At 45.3% G+C, this 21258-nt stretch overlaps 1 protein-coding gene across 1 annotated transcript in view; it reads right to left on the bottom strand.

Annotated features, from left to right (window-relative positions):
- Nucleotides 1-21258, bottom strand: part of PKD1L1 (polycystin 1 like 1, transient receptor potential channel interacting) — a 2330280-nt gene that overhangs the window by 1353660 nt on the left and 955362 nt on the right. Inside the window, exon 22 of the mRNA XM_069613333.1 lies at nt 12261-12456. Coding sequence (XP_069469434.1) covers nt 12261-12456 — 196 coding nt within the window. The remainder of the gene's footprint in view (nt 1-12260; nt 12457-21258) is intronic.

Here is a 21258-nt window from a genome sequence, read left to right as displayed (position 1 = left end):
CCAGCCATGACAACATTAACAAGGGTGCACCCCAACAGGGTGCCTCGACGTAAATGTGTGAAGAAAAAACATTTACTTTTTTTAAACAAACAGTCATCCTAGATGCCCTCTTACTAGGACAGAAGCGACAAATGACAGAACTTGCTGAGCGGGGATGGATGAGAGGGTCGATGAGGAATCTGCGGGAGAAGAATCCATAGAAAGAACATTACGGTAAGGTAATTTCTCCTGCAATGGATTGCTTTTCTCCCACAGATTCCTCATGATAGACTCCACAAGCAGTTATGACAACATAGGAGGGAAGAAAGATTTAAACCAGTAGATTCTGCAGAACCAGCCTACTGAACCTAGCATTAGCTCCCCGTGCAATGTCCAAGGCAGAGTGCTTGGCAGAAGTATGCAAGTGGCCGCCTGGAAAATATCCCCAACAGGGACCCCTCTCTGGAGGGCCGTAGAGGCTGAGACCTCTCTGATCGAGTGAACCCTGATGCTTGCTGGAGGCTCATTGGCTGCCGATTGGTAACACTCGGATATGACCAGGATGGGAACACTCCTCCTCCGAGAGATGTGGAGGAGGGTAAAAGACAGTTAAGTCAATGGACTGGGACAGATGAAATTTTGAAACCACCTTAGGAAGGAATCCTGACATGACTGAGACGTCTCATGAAAGAACTTCAGGAATGGAGGTTTGCAGCACAAGGCTTGCAGTTCGCTAACCCTCCTGGCAGACATGACCAAAAAGGCTGTTTTAAGGGACAACACTCACAAAGAACATGAATGCATAGGCTCAAATAGAGCCGCCATCAAAAAGGTCAAAACCAGATTAAGATCCCAATCTGGGACAACAAGGGGGATTGGCAGAAACTTGTTGAGAATGCCCTTCAGGAACTGCACCATGATCGGAATGGTGAAAAATGAACCTTTGTCTGGGGATCTCAAACACAGGCAGGGCCACCGACTACCCTTTCACTGTGGCAGCCTGAAGGCCTGAAGAGGCCAGAGACAGAAGGAACTCCATCACTGTGGTGGTGGGGCAAGATATAGGGTCAGTCTCATGTTCCGTGCACCACGGCTCAAATCTTCTCCACCTGCACACATACAGAGATCTAGTAGAAGGTCTGCGTGCAGCCAGCAATACCTCAAGCACCTCCTCTGAGGTCCCAGTCATCATGCCTCATCCTCTCAAGAGCCACGCATGTAGGTTAAGGGTGTCAGGTGTTGCGTGGAGCACTCTACCTTCCGACTGGGTGAGGAGATCCAGACGCTGAGGCAACCGGTGGGGTGGGCAGATGGTCAGATCCAGATAGGAGTACCACATTCTCCTCGCACAATCCGGGGCGATCAGGATCATGGATGCTCAACATCTCTTCAACATCCTGAGAACCCAAGGAATAACAGGAATGGAATCGGAGGGATGGCATAGTGGAGAGGGAAGGACCAATTCACCAGAAAGGCATCCCCCTGTGCACCATTCGCTGGGAATTCCCTTCAGAAAAACTGTTCACACTTCCTGTTGGACTCCGTGGCAAACATATACACTGCTGGGGTACTCGAGAGAGTGAAGATCTCCTCTAGGACTTGCGGGCACACTTCCCACTTGTGCGAGACCGTACTCTGCCTGCTCAGAGCATCCACCAAGGTGTTCTCTGTCCCTGCCAGATAAACTGCTGAAATCGGGATCTCGTTCTCTCTCAACCGGAACCACAGCTGAATTGCCTCTGCGCAGAGTGAGAGAGAGCACACGCCACCCTGCTTGTTGAGGTAATGCATGGCCAGTGGGTTGTCTGTTAGGACATGTGGGTCCTTCCAGCCGACTAACTCAGTCACAAATGTGTCTGTTAGGAGAAGGACATGCTTCTAACATGACGGTGCAAAGGCCCTCAGTGCTAACCTGATGGCCTGCAACTCCAGCATGTTGATATGAAACCTTTGTTTCTGATGGAGACCAAAGGCTGCTCATCTGCAATTCCTCACTGTGAGCAGCCCAACCCTTTAGGGATGCATCCGTGATCACTCAGGCCTGGGGCCAGGGTGGCCAGAAGGGTCCCCTCCCCCCGACAACAGATTGCTGCGTGTGTTCCACCAGCAGAGTCCGCAGACTACCTGGCTGGACACCGAAAGTCAATCCCTGAGTGCTCCCAGGTACTGAGACCACTGGTCCCTCAGGAGCCATTGGAGGGATTGCTACAGCCTGCCCTCTGGCACTAGAAAAATACAGGAGGCCATGAGACCCAATAGGCAAGGATGGAAGCTGCTGGAAGAGTGGCATGGTTTTGAAACAACTGCACCATCTGGCCGATGTTGCTGACACTCCTCAGCAGGAAGTTGAGGGAGAAGCCAGCATGTGTAGTAGCAGACAGTTGTCTTCCAGATGAGACGAGCCTGCCCCGTCGACTTCCCTCAGATCAGATCAGTCAGTTGTTCAGATACAGGAAAAACATGGACCATGTATCTGGTGAGGTGAGCCGCGACTATTGCCATGAGCTTGGTGAAGACCCTTGGCGCGGTCAACCCAAAGGGAATCCCTTTGAACTGATAGTGCGTGTTGCCAATGAGGAAACCTAGCAACTTCCAGTGCTTTAGGAGTATTGGCACATGGAAATAAGCTTCCTGTAGGTCTATGGACACCAGCCAGTCCTGGAGTTTGAGAGCGTGGAATATCTCTTTCAACGTCACCATCCTGAATTTGTCCTTCCTCAGAAACTTGTTCAAAGCTCTGAGGTAAAGGATGGGCCAGTGACCCCCTCCCTTCCTGGGCACCAGGAAGTAACAGGAATACCAACCCAAACCTCTCTGATCGGGAGGTACCTCTCCCACGGCACCCTTCCACAACAGAGCTCTCAGTTCTTCCTGGAGCTCCTGCCCCAGTTGGAATGGGGAATGGTGGAGGTCTGTCCGGAGGCCTAAAGGCAGACAATAACCCCACTGGATCAACTGCAGGGCCCAGATGCAGAAGTTATTTCCTGCCACCGGGGCCAATGCCCTGCCAACCGTCCACCAACCGGTGCATCGTGGGGGTGGGGAATCAAAGCAGTTTAGAGGACGCGGGTGACCCTGTCACTGCTGCTGCTTGTTGGCCTCCAGTAGCCCCTGTGCCACTTCCGGGATGTGAGAAGCACCTCTGCCCTTGCCTGGTTTATGGGAGCTGCACCTTCCTGCCATAGGGCACATAACGTCTATCGCCCCTGCCCCTGGAGGCGAAGCTGAAAGTAGGTGTGGCTGGCTGCGCCGCTATGCCCAAAGACTTAGCAGCCAATTTCGACTCCTTCCATTTCTCCAAAGATTCATCTGCTTTCTGCCCAAAAAAGCATGTCAACCTCAAAAGGCATAGCCAGCAATCTATTTTGGACATTTGGGAGAAGCCAGAGGTTTCAGATAAGCTTGGCATTTCATCCCAACTGCTAAACCCATTGCTCTACCAGCAGTCTGCTACTTTCAGGCCGGTCTCCAATGACTGCTTGGCTACCTCCTTCCCATCCTCCACCAGCTGTAAAAATCCATCCTGTATGCCAACCTCAGGGGTGTACTTAGCAGCCTGTTCTACTGCTTTCCTAAGCCAAACGAATATTTGGCGAAACCACACACCACGTTAGTGGCTTGAACGCCATGCTACCAGAAGTGAACACCTTTCTGGCCAAGGCGGCACATTTTATTCCCTTCTCTGTCCGTAGGCAGATTTGAGGTGGATGCCATGGGTCTAGTAGAAACAGTGGCAGTCAATCACCAACCCCTCCAGGGAAGGATGTGTGGCGAGGAAAAAAGGATCTCCTCTTGGCAACCTATACTTTGCTTTGAAATTGGCATTCACAGGGGGAATGGTACAAGGGTGCTGCCATAAGGAGGCTAAAGGGTCTGCAATGGCAGGTTGAAAGGCATATTGTGTTCGACTGTGGGACTCTCATCCAAAATGTCGGTTAGATCATACCCCTGAAGAGGGACAGAGAACACCTTCAACCCCAGAGTGTCAACTACCCTGTGAACCAGCTCCCTGAACTTCACAGTAGTGTGGGTATAGGGCTGTTTTTGCTGTAACTCTAAGTCTGGTGAAGTATCCAGACCAGTGGCATCGTGTAAACCCTGAGACAAAGTCAATAAATCTGCCTGGTCGTCAAAATAGTCGATGCTGCCAGCTCCCATGTAAACGTAGTCGACCGTGTCCTCAGGGTCATTGTGTTACTCGAGTCGGAATATGGAGTGCATGGAATCGAAGAAACAATCTCGACAGTGGCACAAAGGAACCATTGCCGACCGTCTGCGCCTGGGGCTTCAGGATAGACTTCAACGCCAAAGATATCGATGCCGAGGGTACTTTCAGCACTGAGGGATGCTCAGACAAATGAGACATTTTCAACATAGAGGTCTTAAAACTCTCCCACTCCTCTTGAGTGGTCAGCCCTGCCGACGGATTACCTCATTCTGACGACAAGCTGGACGTGCATTGATGGCTTTGGTGTTGCTTCATCTTCCGCCAGGATGACGAGGAATTGCTCCTGAAATGGGACTGTTTCTTGGTCTTCTTACGATGTTGGTCTTTCCCCTTGATGAGGGTGGACTCCTCCGTCTTGGCCTCCGAGGACCGGATGAGTGATTGGCCTGGGGACTTGGCGACAGGTCGGCCCAAAGTAATTTTCCCGGCCCTCTCACCCAGGGATTTCAGCTGCATCTTTGCGCACGACGCACAGGCCTGTGTGTGGTGACAAGCACCCAGACACAATAGAAAGACGTCATGGGGGTCCGTCATAGACATTTTGGGTTCGCAATCGCGGCATCACTTGAAACCCGAAACCCTGTGGGACGACATTGTGTCAAGGTTTTTGAAGGAAAAAAAGCATTCAAAGTACAATAAGAACGTCAAGTGAACATTTATCGTGTTCCTGATGCAGCGAGCAAGCGCACAGAAAAAAGGAACTGATTCGTGGGGCTTAGTGACGTGATTTATATATATATATATATACACACACACATATATAATCACACACACATATATATATATATATGTATATAAAAAACGCCTGACACCACGTCTGGAGTCGACAATCGAGAGCCATACAAGACGGATCGACAATCGATGGCCGAGTCGAGGTCCACTACACCCCCTGGTGACATTTTTTCCGAACAGCAAAGCTGGAGATGAATATCTATCATGATGAGGAATCTGCAGAAGAAAAGCAATCCATTGAAGGAAGGTGACCTTGGGATCATAGCCATTCCACTCCAGGGCCAGCATCCACTGGCTTAGGGCAGCACCAAGCTCCCCAATTCAGCCTCTTGACAGTATTGAGTACTAGGGATGGGGCCATCACATACCTAAAAACAGAAAAAGGGAGCAATCTTGGTAAAACAGTGACAAGGAGTAAGTCAGTCCTAGAGAAGAGGTTCCTAACCTAAGGACTACTGCCTAAAGTCCAACCCCTACCAGAGGCCATAATCCCAGGGCATGCATCTGGTCACAGACTATGGGATCAGCAAAAGACTTGAAACCATTAGGTGCGTGTGACAAAGGGACTACTGCCCTGCAGCAGTACAGGGATTAGTAGTGGTTTTCAATTTCCTACTCAGCCCCTCACTATTAATAAAGCAGCAATACCAAACAGGCACAACTCGACAGGTCTATCTCCTTCACCTCTTTTGGTAATATTTGGTTAGGGCACGCTATACTCTCCAGGAGGACCGTGAGGTAACAAAGAAGCAGCCAAATAATAAAAGTATGTTCGTACCAACAAAAAGAAATGGCCACTCACGATTCTATAAAAAATAAGTGTCTTTAATTAAACAAAACATTCAATCACTAGCTAAAAACACTAATAATCCACTCCAGAAAAGGAAGATATGGAACATGCAGACATTTAGATAAAAAGGGGCACTCTAGTTCTGAAGAGAGGGGTAGACAGGCAATCATTTCTAAATCACTGTTCAAGGACATTCTTTAAAAAGGTATGAAGTGGGGTCTTGAATTGTCAATTGTGCCCTTAAAACCTTGCCAAGGGGGATAAACCATTGTGAATCCCTTTGTTCTGTTTTTGGGTGGTTCAACAGCATTGAACTGTATTTCTTAGTGCTTCCCCGAGGGTTGATTCCATGTACAAATTGTTGAGTTGGTTTGACGCAGCCCAGCAATGTGGTACTCCAGTTGTGATTGGCTTCATTTGCACTCAGCATCTCAGATTGCATTATAGATGAACTGTGTGAGTTAGCCTTCAAGAGGGGAAGGCTGGAAGGGTGATGAAGAATCTGTGCGATGAAGGACTAATCCATCAGAAATACATTTTAATGGATTCCTTCCGCAGAGTCCTCTTTTTGTTTAGGCTTTACAATTTTGGAGGACATTGTTAACCAAAATAACAAACTTGCACATTGTTTGTGTGACTATCATGTTCCACAGCATTCATTCCATTATTGTGCCCATGGCATTGAGTTATGCATGTGCGTTGTTCAATGATGTCACAAATACAATTCCGTTTATTAACCCTGGAGCAGTTAAACAAAAACTTAAATGCCAAGATTGGATCGACACCGAAAATAATAGAGAAAGCTATGAAATGTCTCTGGATATTGGAACAGAAACTCCAGCTATGAATATTGTACCCAAATACTTGGCCAAATGTCCTAGTCCTTACCATCGGAACCAGTTTCTGCGATTATGGCTGAACTTATAGCCAACTAAGGAGTTATTGTTCAGCTGTAAACAAGGCAACTGGAAAGATAATGGATGGAGATTCTGTTAAAGGGCAGGAATAACAGACATTGAACCATATAATGACCACTTGCTCTACTTTTATCTCATTGAGAACGCTGTACCTGGGGAAATTTTTTGAGAACGTCAATTCATTGACGGTTGATGAATGGTGGTTTATGTTTTCAATGGGTAAAAATGCATCTTTTGTTTTTGCGGGGATAACAATTTTAGATTAAGTTTTAAAATTGTAGTAAGGATATTTATGGATATTTTGTGATTAATTCATACGATTTTTTTAAGGATCTAGGAATGATCTTGTCTTGTGTTTTAATGGAATAGATTAAATGTATTTAATGATGATGTATGTGAAGGGTTTGTAATAAACCAGATACATTTAAAAAAAATACAATTCCAGAGTAATTGCTAGTGTAAATGCCTTTCATAACATACTCAATCATTACTAAGCCAATCTGATCCAATCTGATGATGTAATCACTTATATTCAACTAGCAGGATCTTTTACAAAGACGGGTCTTAAAGGCTGTCCAAAAATCCTTTGGTTTGGCTGTAGAAGGTGCTAGCTCCCTAGACGTGTCGTCCTGCAGATTGCATCAAAGAAGGTACTGAAGCCAAAAACCATATTGGGGAGAGGTCAAAGACCACCAGTTAACAGCCATTTTGTGCTATGCCAATAACACTAATGCAATACATCTCCTTTGCCTCTTTGGGAAATCATGTATGAATCCCAAAAGGCAAACCAATAGGTCTCTTAGTATAATGTGACCAATTATTTCTTCCACTTCCAATGTACCTTTTTCCAGAATTCAGCCACTTCGTTACATGACCATGCTATGTGTAAGAAAACATCTTCTTGCTGAGAAGGGCAAGCTCCCTGAAACGTTTGGTTAAATAGTTGTATATTTATTGGCATATAATAAGTCATATGGAGATATTTGAACTGCAGTTGTTTATGATGCTGATTTAGGGACACATTTTTCCTTTGTCTGCACAGATAAAAACAAGTGGAATCATCAATTTTAAGCACAAGGGACGATTCCCACCGTCTTTTCCCATAGAAGCAGAGAGCAAGATCTCCAGTCCCCCACTATTCCATACAGTACTGATATTGTCCTTTTATGTACTTCCATTGTAGTCAGATATGTCAATAGAGTGTCTCAGGTACAAGAATTGGAAAAGAAGGCAATGCTTTTTTCATTTCAATGCATAATCTAAAGGTCATTAATTGCACCAATGATGTGGTCCCACCCCTCAAAGCCCTTGTACTCCTACATGGTAATAAACGTATTATCTCTAAATAAATATTCAATCTTAACTATGTCTAATTTTGCTAGCTCTTTGCAACAACCAGTATCAAATGATCTATCTATTTTGTGAAAATATGTAACTGGGCAAGGGTGGAGGCAGTAAAATGTATGATACAATTTGTTTAGGGCCCAAATAGTCGTCTGCACTGTATGAACCAGAATGTAGATGTATGAGAGATACACAGAATGCAAATACGACTTTAATTGGGGTCCCAATAGCTATTTCAAGGGCTACATGCTGTCCATATGGTGGCATACCACAAAAACTATATGAACTATCTAGGCTACCAAATACCATCCCTAGGTTGGTATATATATGCCCCCTTCTGCAAAAAATAGGGTCAGGATCTCCCATGAAACCCTGTTCTTCCGGTTTCAGGTATTAATATCCCCAACAAATATATCGCCGTAAATATGGCTGTTTGGTTCGCCATAGGAGATATTTTTATTGGGGATATTATGTGGGAGCGGGGGTGTCCCCCGCACATTAAAAAATGATGCAGGGGTTGCGGGGGTGTCCCCCGCAGGGTCCATTGTGCATTTTGACGCAAAAATATGGCAATATTTTTGTATTGCAATATTTTTGCAGCGGAATTATCACATGGAACCGTTCTTCCTACCTGACCATATTAATCTAAACATCCACGATATTAGTTCGTAAAAAATATAAGGCATTTTCCAATCTCATATAGGTCTTGTGCCAGTCTTGTTCTCTTAACAGCTCATACTTTCATCGGCTGTTCCAGCTTTGCATCACAATGTTCGTATCACTTTCTCTCTGGGTTAGTGGGGCCGGCTGACCGTTACGTTCTCTTAGTGTTTCATACCTGTCAGTTTCGCAGCTCTTTGAAACACACAGTCCCATATATTGCTCACCTTCACACATCCGTAGCGTCTCATTCCCCACCCTTCCTCTCATGGCAGGAGAGAAACTTGTCGGCAGGAGCTCAGGATCTCGGGCCCTCTCTGTCTTTGGGTCTCAGTGTTCATTGCTGGGTGAGAGGCTTTTAGGCGAACACTACACACAATTAAGACTACAGGTGTAAGCACAATCTCACCTTTGGTATAAGTCCGTACTAAACAGTTTTGTGGTAGCAGGGCTGAGCAGCCAGGCTAATTTCAAGAGGGATGCGAGCAGTACAAGGTGTTACACAAAGGACTTGCAATCACAGTGGTTCAAACAAACACTTAAGGTTTCTTGGTAAAACAGTATTAATTTATTGACAGTCATTTAGAAAAAATTCCACTAGCAAAAGCAGCTCAATATCACACTATAATACAATCCAGTACTAAACCAATACGTTTCTGAACAAGTTAGGCTCCCCAGAAGTGAGAGCAAAATGGCCCTTCAGTAACTTTAAATGGGAGTAAAAGACACAAGTTATAAGAATGAAACACATACTTTCTTAGGCAGGGCAAATAGTTTCAGTTCACTACAAGAGGCAGTTAAATTCAATAGACCTGGGCCAAAGTCAAAGGCTAGGGTGTCTGGTATAGGATAGCACAGTTCTGGTAGTAAACGGTTAAGTCTTTACCAATGTTCTTAGAAGTAGTTTGCACGAAAAAGAGTTATATGTCGGATTAGAAGCGAACAAGACTCCAAAGTTGGGAAATTTTCACAAACTTTCACCGCGTCAGAGAGGATTTCTCAACCGCGTTTGCACAGTACCTTGGTAATGAAGAAAAGCTGTAGCTGAGGCAATTGTTCCTGGCAGTTCCTGCAGATCTCGCTGTTCCTGGACCTCATTCGTGGGGAGAAGAGGGATGACATCAGGAGGTTCCTGCACTGCACGGGGACGAATCCACAAGCTTGGCAAAACGTTGGTTTAAGGTGTGAGTGCCTTAAAGTCCACAAACTGGTATCCTTCTCACTGGCTATCCGGTTTTCAACAGCACTCTGAAGAAAATTCGACCAGTATGGAGATGGTTTCCCGGTGGCTTGCGAGTTGGTTGTTCCCACCAGCTCAAGGGAAGAAGTCGTCCTTAATGGGCTTCTCTGTCGAGGGAGTTTCAGGCTATTCGGACCTGCAGTAGGGCTTCACCGGGCAAACCAACGGTCCAGGAGTTGCAGCAGTCGTCTTCCTTCAGCTCGTCTTCGGTTCATTCCAGTGGTCGACTCTACCTTCCAAGTCCCAGAGACCTGCCTTTTAAACAGTTTTCTCCTATTCATTCCAGCCTAGCTGCCACTCACCCAGCAGGGTGGCTGTCCTTGCCGGACAGTCAGCCAGCCAATCATGCCAAAGTGCATTCAGGTCTCTCACTTCCTGTCCACCCCAGACACTCAGGCGCCAGAGGCGGTCTTCAGGACTGAAGCCCGCCAAAGGCAACAAACAAAAGGACCAAACCTGGTTTGGCACGCAGAGACAAACACTAGAAGGATCTTTCCAAAAAGAAATGGCGAAAAACGTCAATCGGAACCCGTTTTTTCAGAGGGGGCTCAGACAGCACCTTGAAAAACATGTCTCTGGTTCATTTTAGCTACCGGAGCCTTTAAACGGGTTGCGGTCGGGAACATCATGGTAATACCACTGCCACCAGCCATTCTGAGAGCAAAGGGTAGCATTTGAGTGCTACATGAGTTTTCTAGGAATAGGGAATACTATGTATTCCCTTCAGCACTCTGCTGTAAGGCAGTGTGTGCTGGGTCTAGCAATTTAAAAAGACTAGCAAAGTCAATTTAACTTTACATTCAATGGGAGACAGTAGTCAGTCCCAGCGAAGGTATTTAAACCATGGGAAGTCTGAAAGACATCCCCGTGTCAATGCACTGAGGGTGCTGTGTGACGCACAAGAAAAGATTATGCCTATTGAGTTGTCTGAAACTCCATATCCAAAGAACACAAAAGTAAAAACACACATCAAAATAGATGAAAAGTGGGAAAAAAGGCTCACACTCTTTCCAGGTAAAAATATCAAGCCTTCAAAATCCAGCAAAGTTGCTGAGGGTCTCAAAGGTAAGGGAAATTAGCACATTTATGAGAATTCTCCCTAACACAGTCCCACCATTGCTCTTCAGTGGTCACGCCACCCTAGAAGACTGTTTTCTTTCTGCTCTCTCCTTTCTCTTGACTGGAGCCTCCTGCTCGGTCAGGGTACCCACCTTCCAGCCTCCAGCTAGCGAGTTTCTCACTCTGCACGTTGCTCTTGGCTCGCGGCTCGACATGTCTCCGCCCCTAGAGGATGTCGATGCTCCAGGGGCTGGCATCTGCGGAGCATTTGCTCTCCTCCCACTGTGGGAGTTCACTCTTCATTCACGGCCCATTTTCCTCATATACGTCTTGCGTCAAGGGCTGACCTCCCTAGCCTCAAATGGGTGGTTTACTTCTGGGAAGAAGGGACAATTGTCCATATTTGTGCAACGTTTCTGCCATTGTCACCTTAAAAGAACCTGAATATATATATAATTAGCTGCAGAAACGAGATTGGGCCCTAGAGTTGGAACTGTCCTGCACTAAGCTCTTGCCATTTGTTGCTGTCCTAAATGGTGGTGCAAAGTCACAGGAATGGTTGAGGTGAAGCCCACACCTCTTTGTATGATTGGATAGGGGGGATTTCCTGGCTGCCTCGTAGTTTGAGATATTGAGAAAGTAGATTCCTCACACTCTGTGCGTTTTGGCAAGTGCAGGTTTATTTGTCAATTTGAAAGTGGACTTCTAGTCCCAATTGTGGTCAGCCAACAAGTGTTTCCGAATCCGAGGAAGCAACAGCTCCCAGACATCTCCAATCCATAGGGCCACTGAGGACCCCAACTGTGAACCCACAGGACCCCAGCTGGGGCTAACCCAACCCACATCCTAGCCTTGATAAAGACGCACAAGGTCGAAACACGTGTCGGCTGACCACAATTGGGACTATACGTCCACTTTCAAATTGACAAAAAACCTGCACTTGCCAAAACGCACAGAGTGTGAGGAATCTACTTTCTCAATATCTCAAACTGCGAGGTAGCCAGGAAATCCAACCCTATATAATTAGACGTTTGCGACACAACCACTCATGCTTGAAATATGTTCAGTCTGCAGCTCCTAAACAATGTAAAAAAGTAATACCCAATGTTGTCTTGCAAAAACATACTGTCACATTTTTTGCTTTAAAAAAAAAAAAACAGATTAGGATTTTCTATTTTGGAATGTTCGGCTCCTATGCCCCTGGATTCCTGTTAGATTCTATAGGAAAGAACACAGCACAAAAATATATAACATGATTATGATCACAGTACAAGAATTCTGCTCAATCTCTCTTGATAAAGTGCACTATACCTGGTCCTGCACAGACAGCCCGCAAACGGAGGAAATGAAGGAGTTTCTAGTTTGCGACTGCAGGTCATAGAGAGTCCGGCTCTCCTCTGTATAAAGGCGGTTGAGAACTGTGGTCAGCAGTGCGATGTAATTGCAGATCTCAATATGGCTTCCCATTAATAACAGGGTTGAGAGATTCTTCAAACTTTCAAAATATCTGCAGATTAAGCATTCGTTTTAGTTTATAGTGTACACTCAGCAGCAATTTCAGTTCATCGGGTATAATCATGTACTTTCGACATCATCGCAAACTTCAAGCATTGGAAGGGCATTTGAGAGAATGAGGGCACACTAAATCATGTATTCTGTTTTTGTAGTTTGTAATGGGGATGAAATCGCCACCATTGGGGGCAATATACTAATGACCCTAAGTACGGAGTCAGAATAAAAAAACAACCATACCTGAGCATAGGACATGCTGAGTATAAAAAGTCCTCAATGAAGAAATACTTCAATCTACACACTCAATTACAAACAAGGTTGTAAAGACGATGGAAATAATAGAACTAAAGCACACCTCATAATATAAAAATAATGCACAGATTATTTCCATTATAAAATCCAGCCAAGGCAGCTAATATAAAAGGAAGTCACTGCTCTCATAATGGAGTAAGGGCAAATAGTATGTGATACATAATACAGGTACATGTAATGTTCCACAGATAAAGTGCATAAAGGACAGCAAAACAACAATATGTATTCAAGGCCTCAAAGAATCGGGACCATAATAAAGTGCAAGTGCAAAGCAGCTGGAACAGTCCTGACAAACAACAAGCCACAATGGCAATAGTCATAACCCGGTGGTAATATAAACACATGGCAATATAAAACCCAAAATAAAAATTCCATTTGACAGATCTAAAGTTCATTAAATGAGACAGACAGGACCGACCACCAAGAGACAGAGAAAGAAAGACAGCAGGCCAAGGCCACAAAGGTAGGAAAGCCACAATAAACCCCAACATGAGGATATAAAGTATATAAATAACGCTCCTCCACAAATTGCAAAGGCTAACGAAACCCATACAGGAACAAACAATGAAGGTCAAAAATGAACATAATCATGAAGGAACAAAATGAGAAAAAAAGAGGAGAATCAGAATCGAAAGGGGGGAGGAACACAAAAAAAGGGAAACTAAGTGCCCAAAAATGTATACAGTTCCTCATCCATACTGTGACCCTTAGAATACGTGGTATCAAATTCCAAAATGAATCATGTTTCAAGTTGTCTTAGTTTCAAGACACGATCTCCGCCCCTGGGGTGAATGGGCACATGTGCCACTGCAAAGAATGTTAACAGATTAGAGTTATTCTCATGTTCCTTTTTAAAATGTTTGGCCATGGGGTACGCAGGATCAGAGTTCTTGATGGCTCTGAGATGTTGAAGAATTCTCAATTTGAGTTTACATGTGGTAGTCCCAATGTACCATCTCATACAAGGGCATGAGAGAACGTACACCACAAAAATAGTGTCACAATTGATGGAATATTTTATCTTATGATGGATTTTAGTGACAGGGTGTACAAATGATTTCAGCACAGTGGCATGTGCACAAGCTTTGCATTTCATGCATTTAGTGAACCCCATAGGGGAGGCGGAGAGCGAGGTCATAGCAGACTGATTTTTTTGAGCTGGGGATAGAAAGCTGGAAACTAGTTTGTCTCTCAGGGGGGGTACACGTTTATATGTCATGGTTGGGCGTTTAGACAATATAGGCCTGAGATCATTGTCTAGAGTGAGGACACACCAGTATGTATAGTGCAATAAATAAGGATAAACAAATAGTAACCAAAAGGGAAAAAGAGGTTTGGAACAGAGAAGGTAAGCTTTTAAGGAGGAGTGGAAACTAAAAGTGTAGAAGCAGGACAAATAGCAAGAGGCAAGAGTTCCAAAGGTTTGGAGCCAGTGAAGCAAAGAAGCAGAAACGAGAAGGTGCGCATGGAGGTTTATGAACCGTCAGAAGAAAGCGACTCGGAACGTAAGGGAGGAGTAGGAACATAGAAGGAAACTACTGAAGCGAGGTGGGGGATCCAGTCGATGAAGACATTTAAAGACTATGAAAAGGAAGTAAAAAAGAAGCAGAGATTCACAGGAAAGCAAGGAAATAGAAAGTAAAGAAGAGTAAACTGAGGTACGAGGAGAGAGTGGGAAAAGAATACGACCAATGTCTTCCCTATTTCATTTTATTGGAAGAGCTCAGTTTCATATATGAGAAACCAGGGCCATCATTTGGGGGTTGCCAGGGGATCGCAGCTGCGACCCCTGAGGTCTCCCTTTCTACCATTAAATTATTTTTTTGTTTTTATCACTGTAAAAAAAGAAAATTGAAGCTGCTGGGCTGCGGCCAGTGCCATGTGGCTCTTGTTTCGGGAATGGCTGGCTTTGTTGTTCAGGCCTCTTAAAAAAAACAGGGGGTTCCACATGTGTAACACTTTGAGCAGCGACCCTAAATAAGAAAGAATAGGAATAACAAATAGAGTCTTTCTGGAATTCTATACAATAATTGCTAGACTCATTAAAGGTTTATTTCAGGTACACTTCAGGGGTTGAGTCACTGATTTAGTCTGTTCTTAAACACCTCAAATTCACAATGTAGAAAAACAACTTCCAAAAAGCATTTAGAGTAGAGTAAGCATCCATTTCGGAGTATGTAATTTGGACTATGTCATTTGCTTATCGCAAGATGAAGCTATAGCATGTTTTTTCTGCCGTTGTCTGTTACGATCATCACAAGACATTCCATCTCAGTGTCCTGCGTCACCTGATAAAAACCTTGTGCCTAAAAGCTTGTGTGCAGTGTAGAAATGTTTGACCATAGCACATAAAGTGGCCCCTGATTTCATTGTGCCACAATTAATGCTTTGTTGTAATGTGTCCATCTTTCCTATCTCCATGGCATGCTGTTTAGTATGTTTGTTTGCATGCTTGAGTTAACAAGTGCCCAGAGTATGGGATGCTGTGTGAGTGCGCTGCATTCCATGCGCTACTCTAAATTCTTTAATGCATGGTTAAGAACTCTCCCAATGGTATGTATTTTGCCAACCTCAGAAGCCTGAAAAGTAGATCCATGCAGGCTTGACATGTGGCTGATTTTGCACCAGACCTGCAGATCTACTGGCCTGATGTTAAATGTCAGATACCAGTGTAGTAGTATCTACTACAGAGTGTTATTTGCTTTCTGACTTTGAGAACATTCAGACATGCAATTGCTAATTTTACCATAGCCGGTAACATCGCTCAATGTGTTGAGTGCTCTCTGCTGCAATGTGTGTGAGATCTGCAGGTTCGTATCCCGGCCAGGCTCACTCAGCCTTTCATCCTTCTGAGGTTGATAAACGAGTACCAACACAGGTTGGGTGATATTCCCTGTATATTTGTTCTATATAAAGCACTTAAGCGTAAGTGCTGTATGATGAAATAATATAATCATTTGGCCTTGGAAATCTGCTTGCATTCACAGTAATATGGTGATCCATCCTGGTATGAAATGTATATCACATTACAGTGATATCGTAACCATATTTTTCGTGGTGTACTTAGGAACAATACTCTGTGATGCTGCTTCCTGTTTTGTAAAGGGATGAAAGGTTGTGTTCCATCGTTTCCCGTGATGTCACTTTGGGGTAGGTCAAATTACATAATTAACTGTGATGTCATCAGAGGTCAAGGGTCGCGTGATGTCACTTCCGCTACCCCTGGCATTTTGGTGAAATGACACCCCTGTGAGGAACCTGAATATCTCGGCTGTCTAAGGTTAATCCAGTGGGAGGTGATCCGTTAAGTAAACAAGGGCATTAAAGTAGCATTTGTTAGCCATGCAGGTTACCTTGCGTTGAATTCCTAGGTCAATCTGTAGCCATGGGAGGGACAGCAATAATTGTTAAAAATGATTTCTTAGCAAACACATAGTATCAATTTAAAAATACCTATATTAATATAAAATATAGCCTGCCTTCTGTTAAAAAAAAAATTCTCATCTACAACATTGGTGAATGCATCCCAGTTTTCAAAGTTAATGCCACCCATTATCTTTATGTCTGCATGTGTAGTGAGTAAACCTCACTCTCAGAAAACTGGAAACCAGCATCGTCAGCTGTCAACTTGAATTGAGAGGTACAAATACTGGCTATTGCTAGCTTGCACCCGATTATGGATCTTGCAAAATTCCATAGGAACACTGCATTGTAAACAATTTGCATCTTCTGAATGAGAGTTCAAACAAATAGGAAAAATTAGAAAAATAACACTGATTTCTTGAAATGTTGCTCGAGTTACCACCAACCCGGATCATTTGTCATGAATTCCACATGCCGTCAAGTTATTTATCCCATGTTGTATTTACATTTTAAAGTCTGCCAAACTAGGTTTCAAAGTGAAAGTTATACACAAAAAAAAAAACACAAAATCCACCATACTGAGGGTCCCTGTGAGGGCGGAGCAGCCCAGAAACACTGTCTCACTCAAGGGCAATCTCAATCGCCCTTGTTCTCATGTACTAAATGTTCCTCCTCTATTTGAGGGTCAGCCATGCGCGCAACTACCAGGAGGGTTAAGGGTGTCCTGACCCCCCTCAAAATAAGGCACATAACGTTTGAGACCCCAAATATTCCTCCCACCCTACCCTCCACTATTACGCCAACGCTTAAACGAGAAGGAACGTTTATAGGATAGAAGCAGAACAGCACAAACCTCACAACCAAGCACAAAGGCATTCTAAAAGAGTATATATGTCTGAAGGTTTGCAGACATGTTATTGTTAGCGTGGGTGTTGTGACAAATGAAATGGGCACCAAATCTAGTTTACATTAGTGCTCAGAATGATCTCAGCTGAAATGAATCTCACCGACGTGCTTGTCAAATATAAAATTCTATGTTCATTCTGATTTTCCCAAAATACTCTTTGATTTTATGCAAAACAGCAAGGTGCAAGTTGTCCCTCTCCCTTTTCTCACAGGTGATTAATTTACAGAATGAGGGTGATTTACTTACTGTGATTCATTTTAAAAGCCGTAGTGCAGTAACATAAGTCTTTACAATCGTTTTACTTCTTTGGACACCAAAGCCTCTTGGGGGAGGTGAACTGCGGTCTGCGCACAGAGGTGCTGGAAGGCTCCTACACTGGCCGAGAGACAGTGAGCCCAGCGATAAAGTTGCTTGGACCATTTGCGGCTCTTCCACCGGGGGCCCAGTGCACTGCCCAGAGGTGCCAGGCGGGCGACCGAAGAGCCAGCCAGCCCCAGAGAGGCAAGGAGCCCTTTCATGCTGCTGAAGTAGGCCATGTTGCTCTGGAACCCGCTGTGATCTCCCAGCCGGAGAAAGCAGGTCGAGGGGCAGAAACATCACCGGCCCTTGCCAAGAGAGAAGGAAGAGACCTGCAAGGGTCGAGCATCTGCGCTCTGCTGTGAGGTTGAATACCGAGGAGCTGCGGGAGAAATCCCAGTCTGACTGCAAGCCAGTGAGCCCACGCAGGAACCGGAGGTGAGTCCCTGTTGGAGCCCCAGGGTGCGCTGTGGACGGGAAGACCATTTCCATCAAATGTGTGGTCAGAGCTGAGGGAGAGGTGGCGGGCCCACTAACTGTGTCAGCTGTAGTGGTAGCCTGGATGCGGTGACTGGAGGCACCCATTGGGGTGGGGGCGCTGTGGGTCACGACAAACACAGTAGTGACCTGAAGGCTCATTCTGGTCAGGACACACAGCTGTGGCTTTAGCAGCCTGTGGTGTGGAGGGGATCCAGCCGGTACATCATATGAACATAGCAGTAGATCTACTGGAGGACGCAGAGAGGTGTGTACGCCCTACCCGCATTCTCCCCATCAACTGACTGCTATCACTGGGATAGGGAGGACACTCGAGGTGGAGTCAAATTAACCAGAGTTACCTGGCCCCCCTCGCCAGTTCGTAGAGGCTCATGGTGTTGAGGCCAGTACTGGAGCCAGACCTCATTGAGCTACGAGGTGGCCACAGTACGCCACCATAACGAAAGGGGGTGGAGGCCAAGGAAGACAGGGCAACTTGGAGGCATTCACGTGTCCGGTGGGCAGGCAGAGAGCTGAACCAGAACCTGCACCAAATGTAACACCAAGTTAGGACCATGACCTGTGATGAATCATGCACATCCCTCACTAAACCTCTGCCTAAAGTCTCCTCCCAGGTGGTCAGGAAAAGGCGGACGCTTCCTGATCCTGAGCTTGGACCTGGGGGTGGTGCTTTGCAGGAGGATCACCTGGGAAGAGACAAGGCTCAGGGTGGTGAGGAGACCCAGTGGGATGAGACACAGTATTTGCCCTTTAAAAGGGAAGACCCTTTTACAGGTATCAAGGCATGTAATGGCATATTGTCTTTATGATGTGTCTAAACCACATATTGAACCTCCTGGTGCAGATAAAGTTCATATGAAATCCCTAAACATCTTAAGAAAGGAAAGCCTGTCAAAAGCTTAAAGTTAGACACCATTCTAGCTCCCAGAGGTCGAGTGAAATGAAACCTGTAAATGATCTGCCTTCCCCTTTTCAAAGGAACTCTTGTGATCTTTCCTTCAATACATTCAAGAGAAATAAACCTACATCTAATAGTAGAAAACGGACTAAAAAGCCTAATTCTGTTGTTGGGGAGTCCAAGCCCCATAATTCCCCCCAAGTACTAGGACGAGGAAGAGGGCTTAAGAGCAATGCTGTACGAGTACTCAGCTTCAGTGAACCGGATTGCAGAGACTGCGCAGCAGGAGATGTGCCGGAGACCGTAGCTGGAAGTTGGTGTGCATAACTGTGTGGCAGGAATGAAGACATCTTCACTGAGGATGAGTGTTCAGACCATTCCCCCACTGTGTTGCAAATGTTATTTGTAAGTGCTTTTAACCCAATGGCTTGGAGATTTAAATCGGAGGCCCTGCAGGACATAGTGTTCAAGGCAGACATTGAAAGTGGCATGCATACATATTTTGCTCACAATACTGCCAGGGTTACCTCATATGGTATCAATTGGCAAGCTTTCAAGATGTATATGTGGGAGTAGGCCATGTCTAGGGAATTTGGGGTCCTTAAGCCTATAAGACGGGATCTTGAAGGCTGCAAAAGCAAACCTAAGGAGTTAGAAAATACATACACTACTACCTGTCAGATTTACACGTCATGCTAGAGCAGTTCCAGAGAGACCAGATACTTTGCTAAGACTAAACCTTCTAGAATATATGGAGAGGGCTAGGGAGCAGATTGGTGCAACATTCATGGTAGAGGAAATAAGGCAGGTGATCAAGGAACTCCCCAGAGGGAAGGTTCCAGTCCCGGATGGACCGACAGCAGAATTCTATATGGCATATAGTGCAAGACTCGCCCCTCACCTATCACGAGTATGGGAAGAGTCGCTTATTTAAAAAACCTATTCTCCAGGAATCGCTCAGAGAGCCTACACTAACAGTACTTCTTCAGCTAGGAAACCCCAGTAACGAATGCAGATCCTATAGACCCCTGAGGCTGATTAACATTGACACTGACACTAAAGTCTATGCAAAGATCATAGCAAACCGATTGCTCTCTCTAATCCTCATCCGGTCTATAGTTATCAAGTAGGCCTCTCAGATGAGCCCACTGCGCACATCCACCGCCTTTTCAATGTCTTGTCCAAAAATTCATTGGTGGGCGCGCTTTTTCAGTTATGGCTGCTAAAACCTGGAACAGTCTTCCTCTGCATCTCCGTACCAGCGATAACTATCTGGTCTTTCGCCGTGACCTAAAGACCCATTTGATTTAGTCCTGTTTCTGCTGCTCCTTCTGCTTCTCTCAGCACCAAGATACCTCCAGGTGAACGTGTGCTTTAGACATTTATTTAACATAACATAACAAGGTGTCTCCCGACGCGTCTGTAGTGGCAGTAACTCTGGATGTGCACAAGGCATTCGATAGGGTGTCATGGGAGTATCTATTTGTGATATTGGGAAAATGTGGAATTGGCACCCAAACGATCAGCTACATTAAACTCCTCCATTCCAGCCTGATCGCTAGAGTTATGGTGAACTTGCAGGTATCAGAGCCTTTCCTCCTGGGCAGGGATACTAGACAGGGATGCCCCTTATCTCCACTATTGTCTGCAGTATATCGAACCCATGGCAGATCTGATTAGAGAACGCCATAGGCACCGCAGGATCTGCCTGATACATCCCCGGAGATCATCTCCCTCTACGTGGATGGCGTGCTGCTCTATGTCAGAGACCCACATGAGAATCTCAACCAGATAATGCAAGATATTGTTCGTTTCGGAGAGTACTCAGACTTCACGGTAAATTACACCAAGTCTGGCCAGAGGGTGAATACCGCCTAAAATGGGCGCTGGACAAGGCCAGATACCTAGGGGTCTCAGTGTCTAGAAACAGAGGCTAACTTCTCTCAGACAACTATGCGATGCACAAATAATATGTGGCACGAAATCTGAGCAATTGGAAGCCTATACCCCTCTCCTTAGCAAGCAGGTTAGCTTTAGTTCAAATGATTCTACTCCCCCAAAATATTGTACTTCTTCACTAATGTACCCCTCTGGCTGGGTAAAGACTACTCACCAGACTCCATGGGTATCTTTCTCAATTTCTGTGGCACGCAGGGACAATCTGGAATAAATGGACAGAAATGACAAAGCCATATGACAAGGGAGAGTTCTCAGCCCCCCCCCCCACCCATTTCAAAATCTACTGAATGGCCACCCTGTGCAGTTTGCGTCCTTTTGGTACAGTAGCCAACAGGATCCTTGCATGCTAGACTGGAAAGCCTAGCGGCTGTTAAAACGGACACTAAAACACTGATCCTAGACACTGCGTAAAAAGATAGATTCCTGTTTGACCCAGTGCTCACCACTATCACTTCATGGCATGCCAACTTTGTGAAAATGAAAGGGGAACATCTGTATTATAAATGGCCACTGCTATGGAAATTCCCTGGCCTCCCTTCCACTTTGAACAGCTCTCTCCAATT

The sequence above is a fragment of the Ambystoma mexicanum genome, chromosome 5p, assembly GCF_040938575.1.
Source record: "Ambystoma mexicanum isolate Mex_15411 chromosome 5p, UKY_AmexF1_1, whole genome shotgun sequence".
NCBI lineage: Eukaryota > Metazoa > Chordata > Amphibia > Caudata > Ambystomatidae > Ambystoma > Ambystoma mexicanum.
The sequence above is the reverse complement of the archived record's forward strand: the minus strand, read 5'-3'. Positions and strand labels throughout refer to the sequence as shown.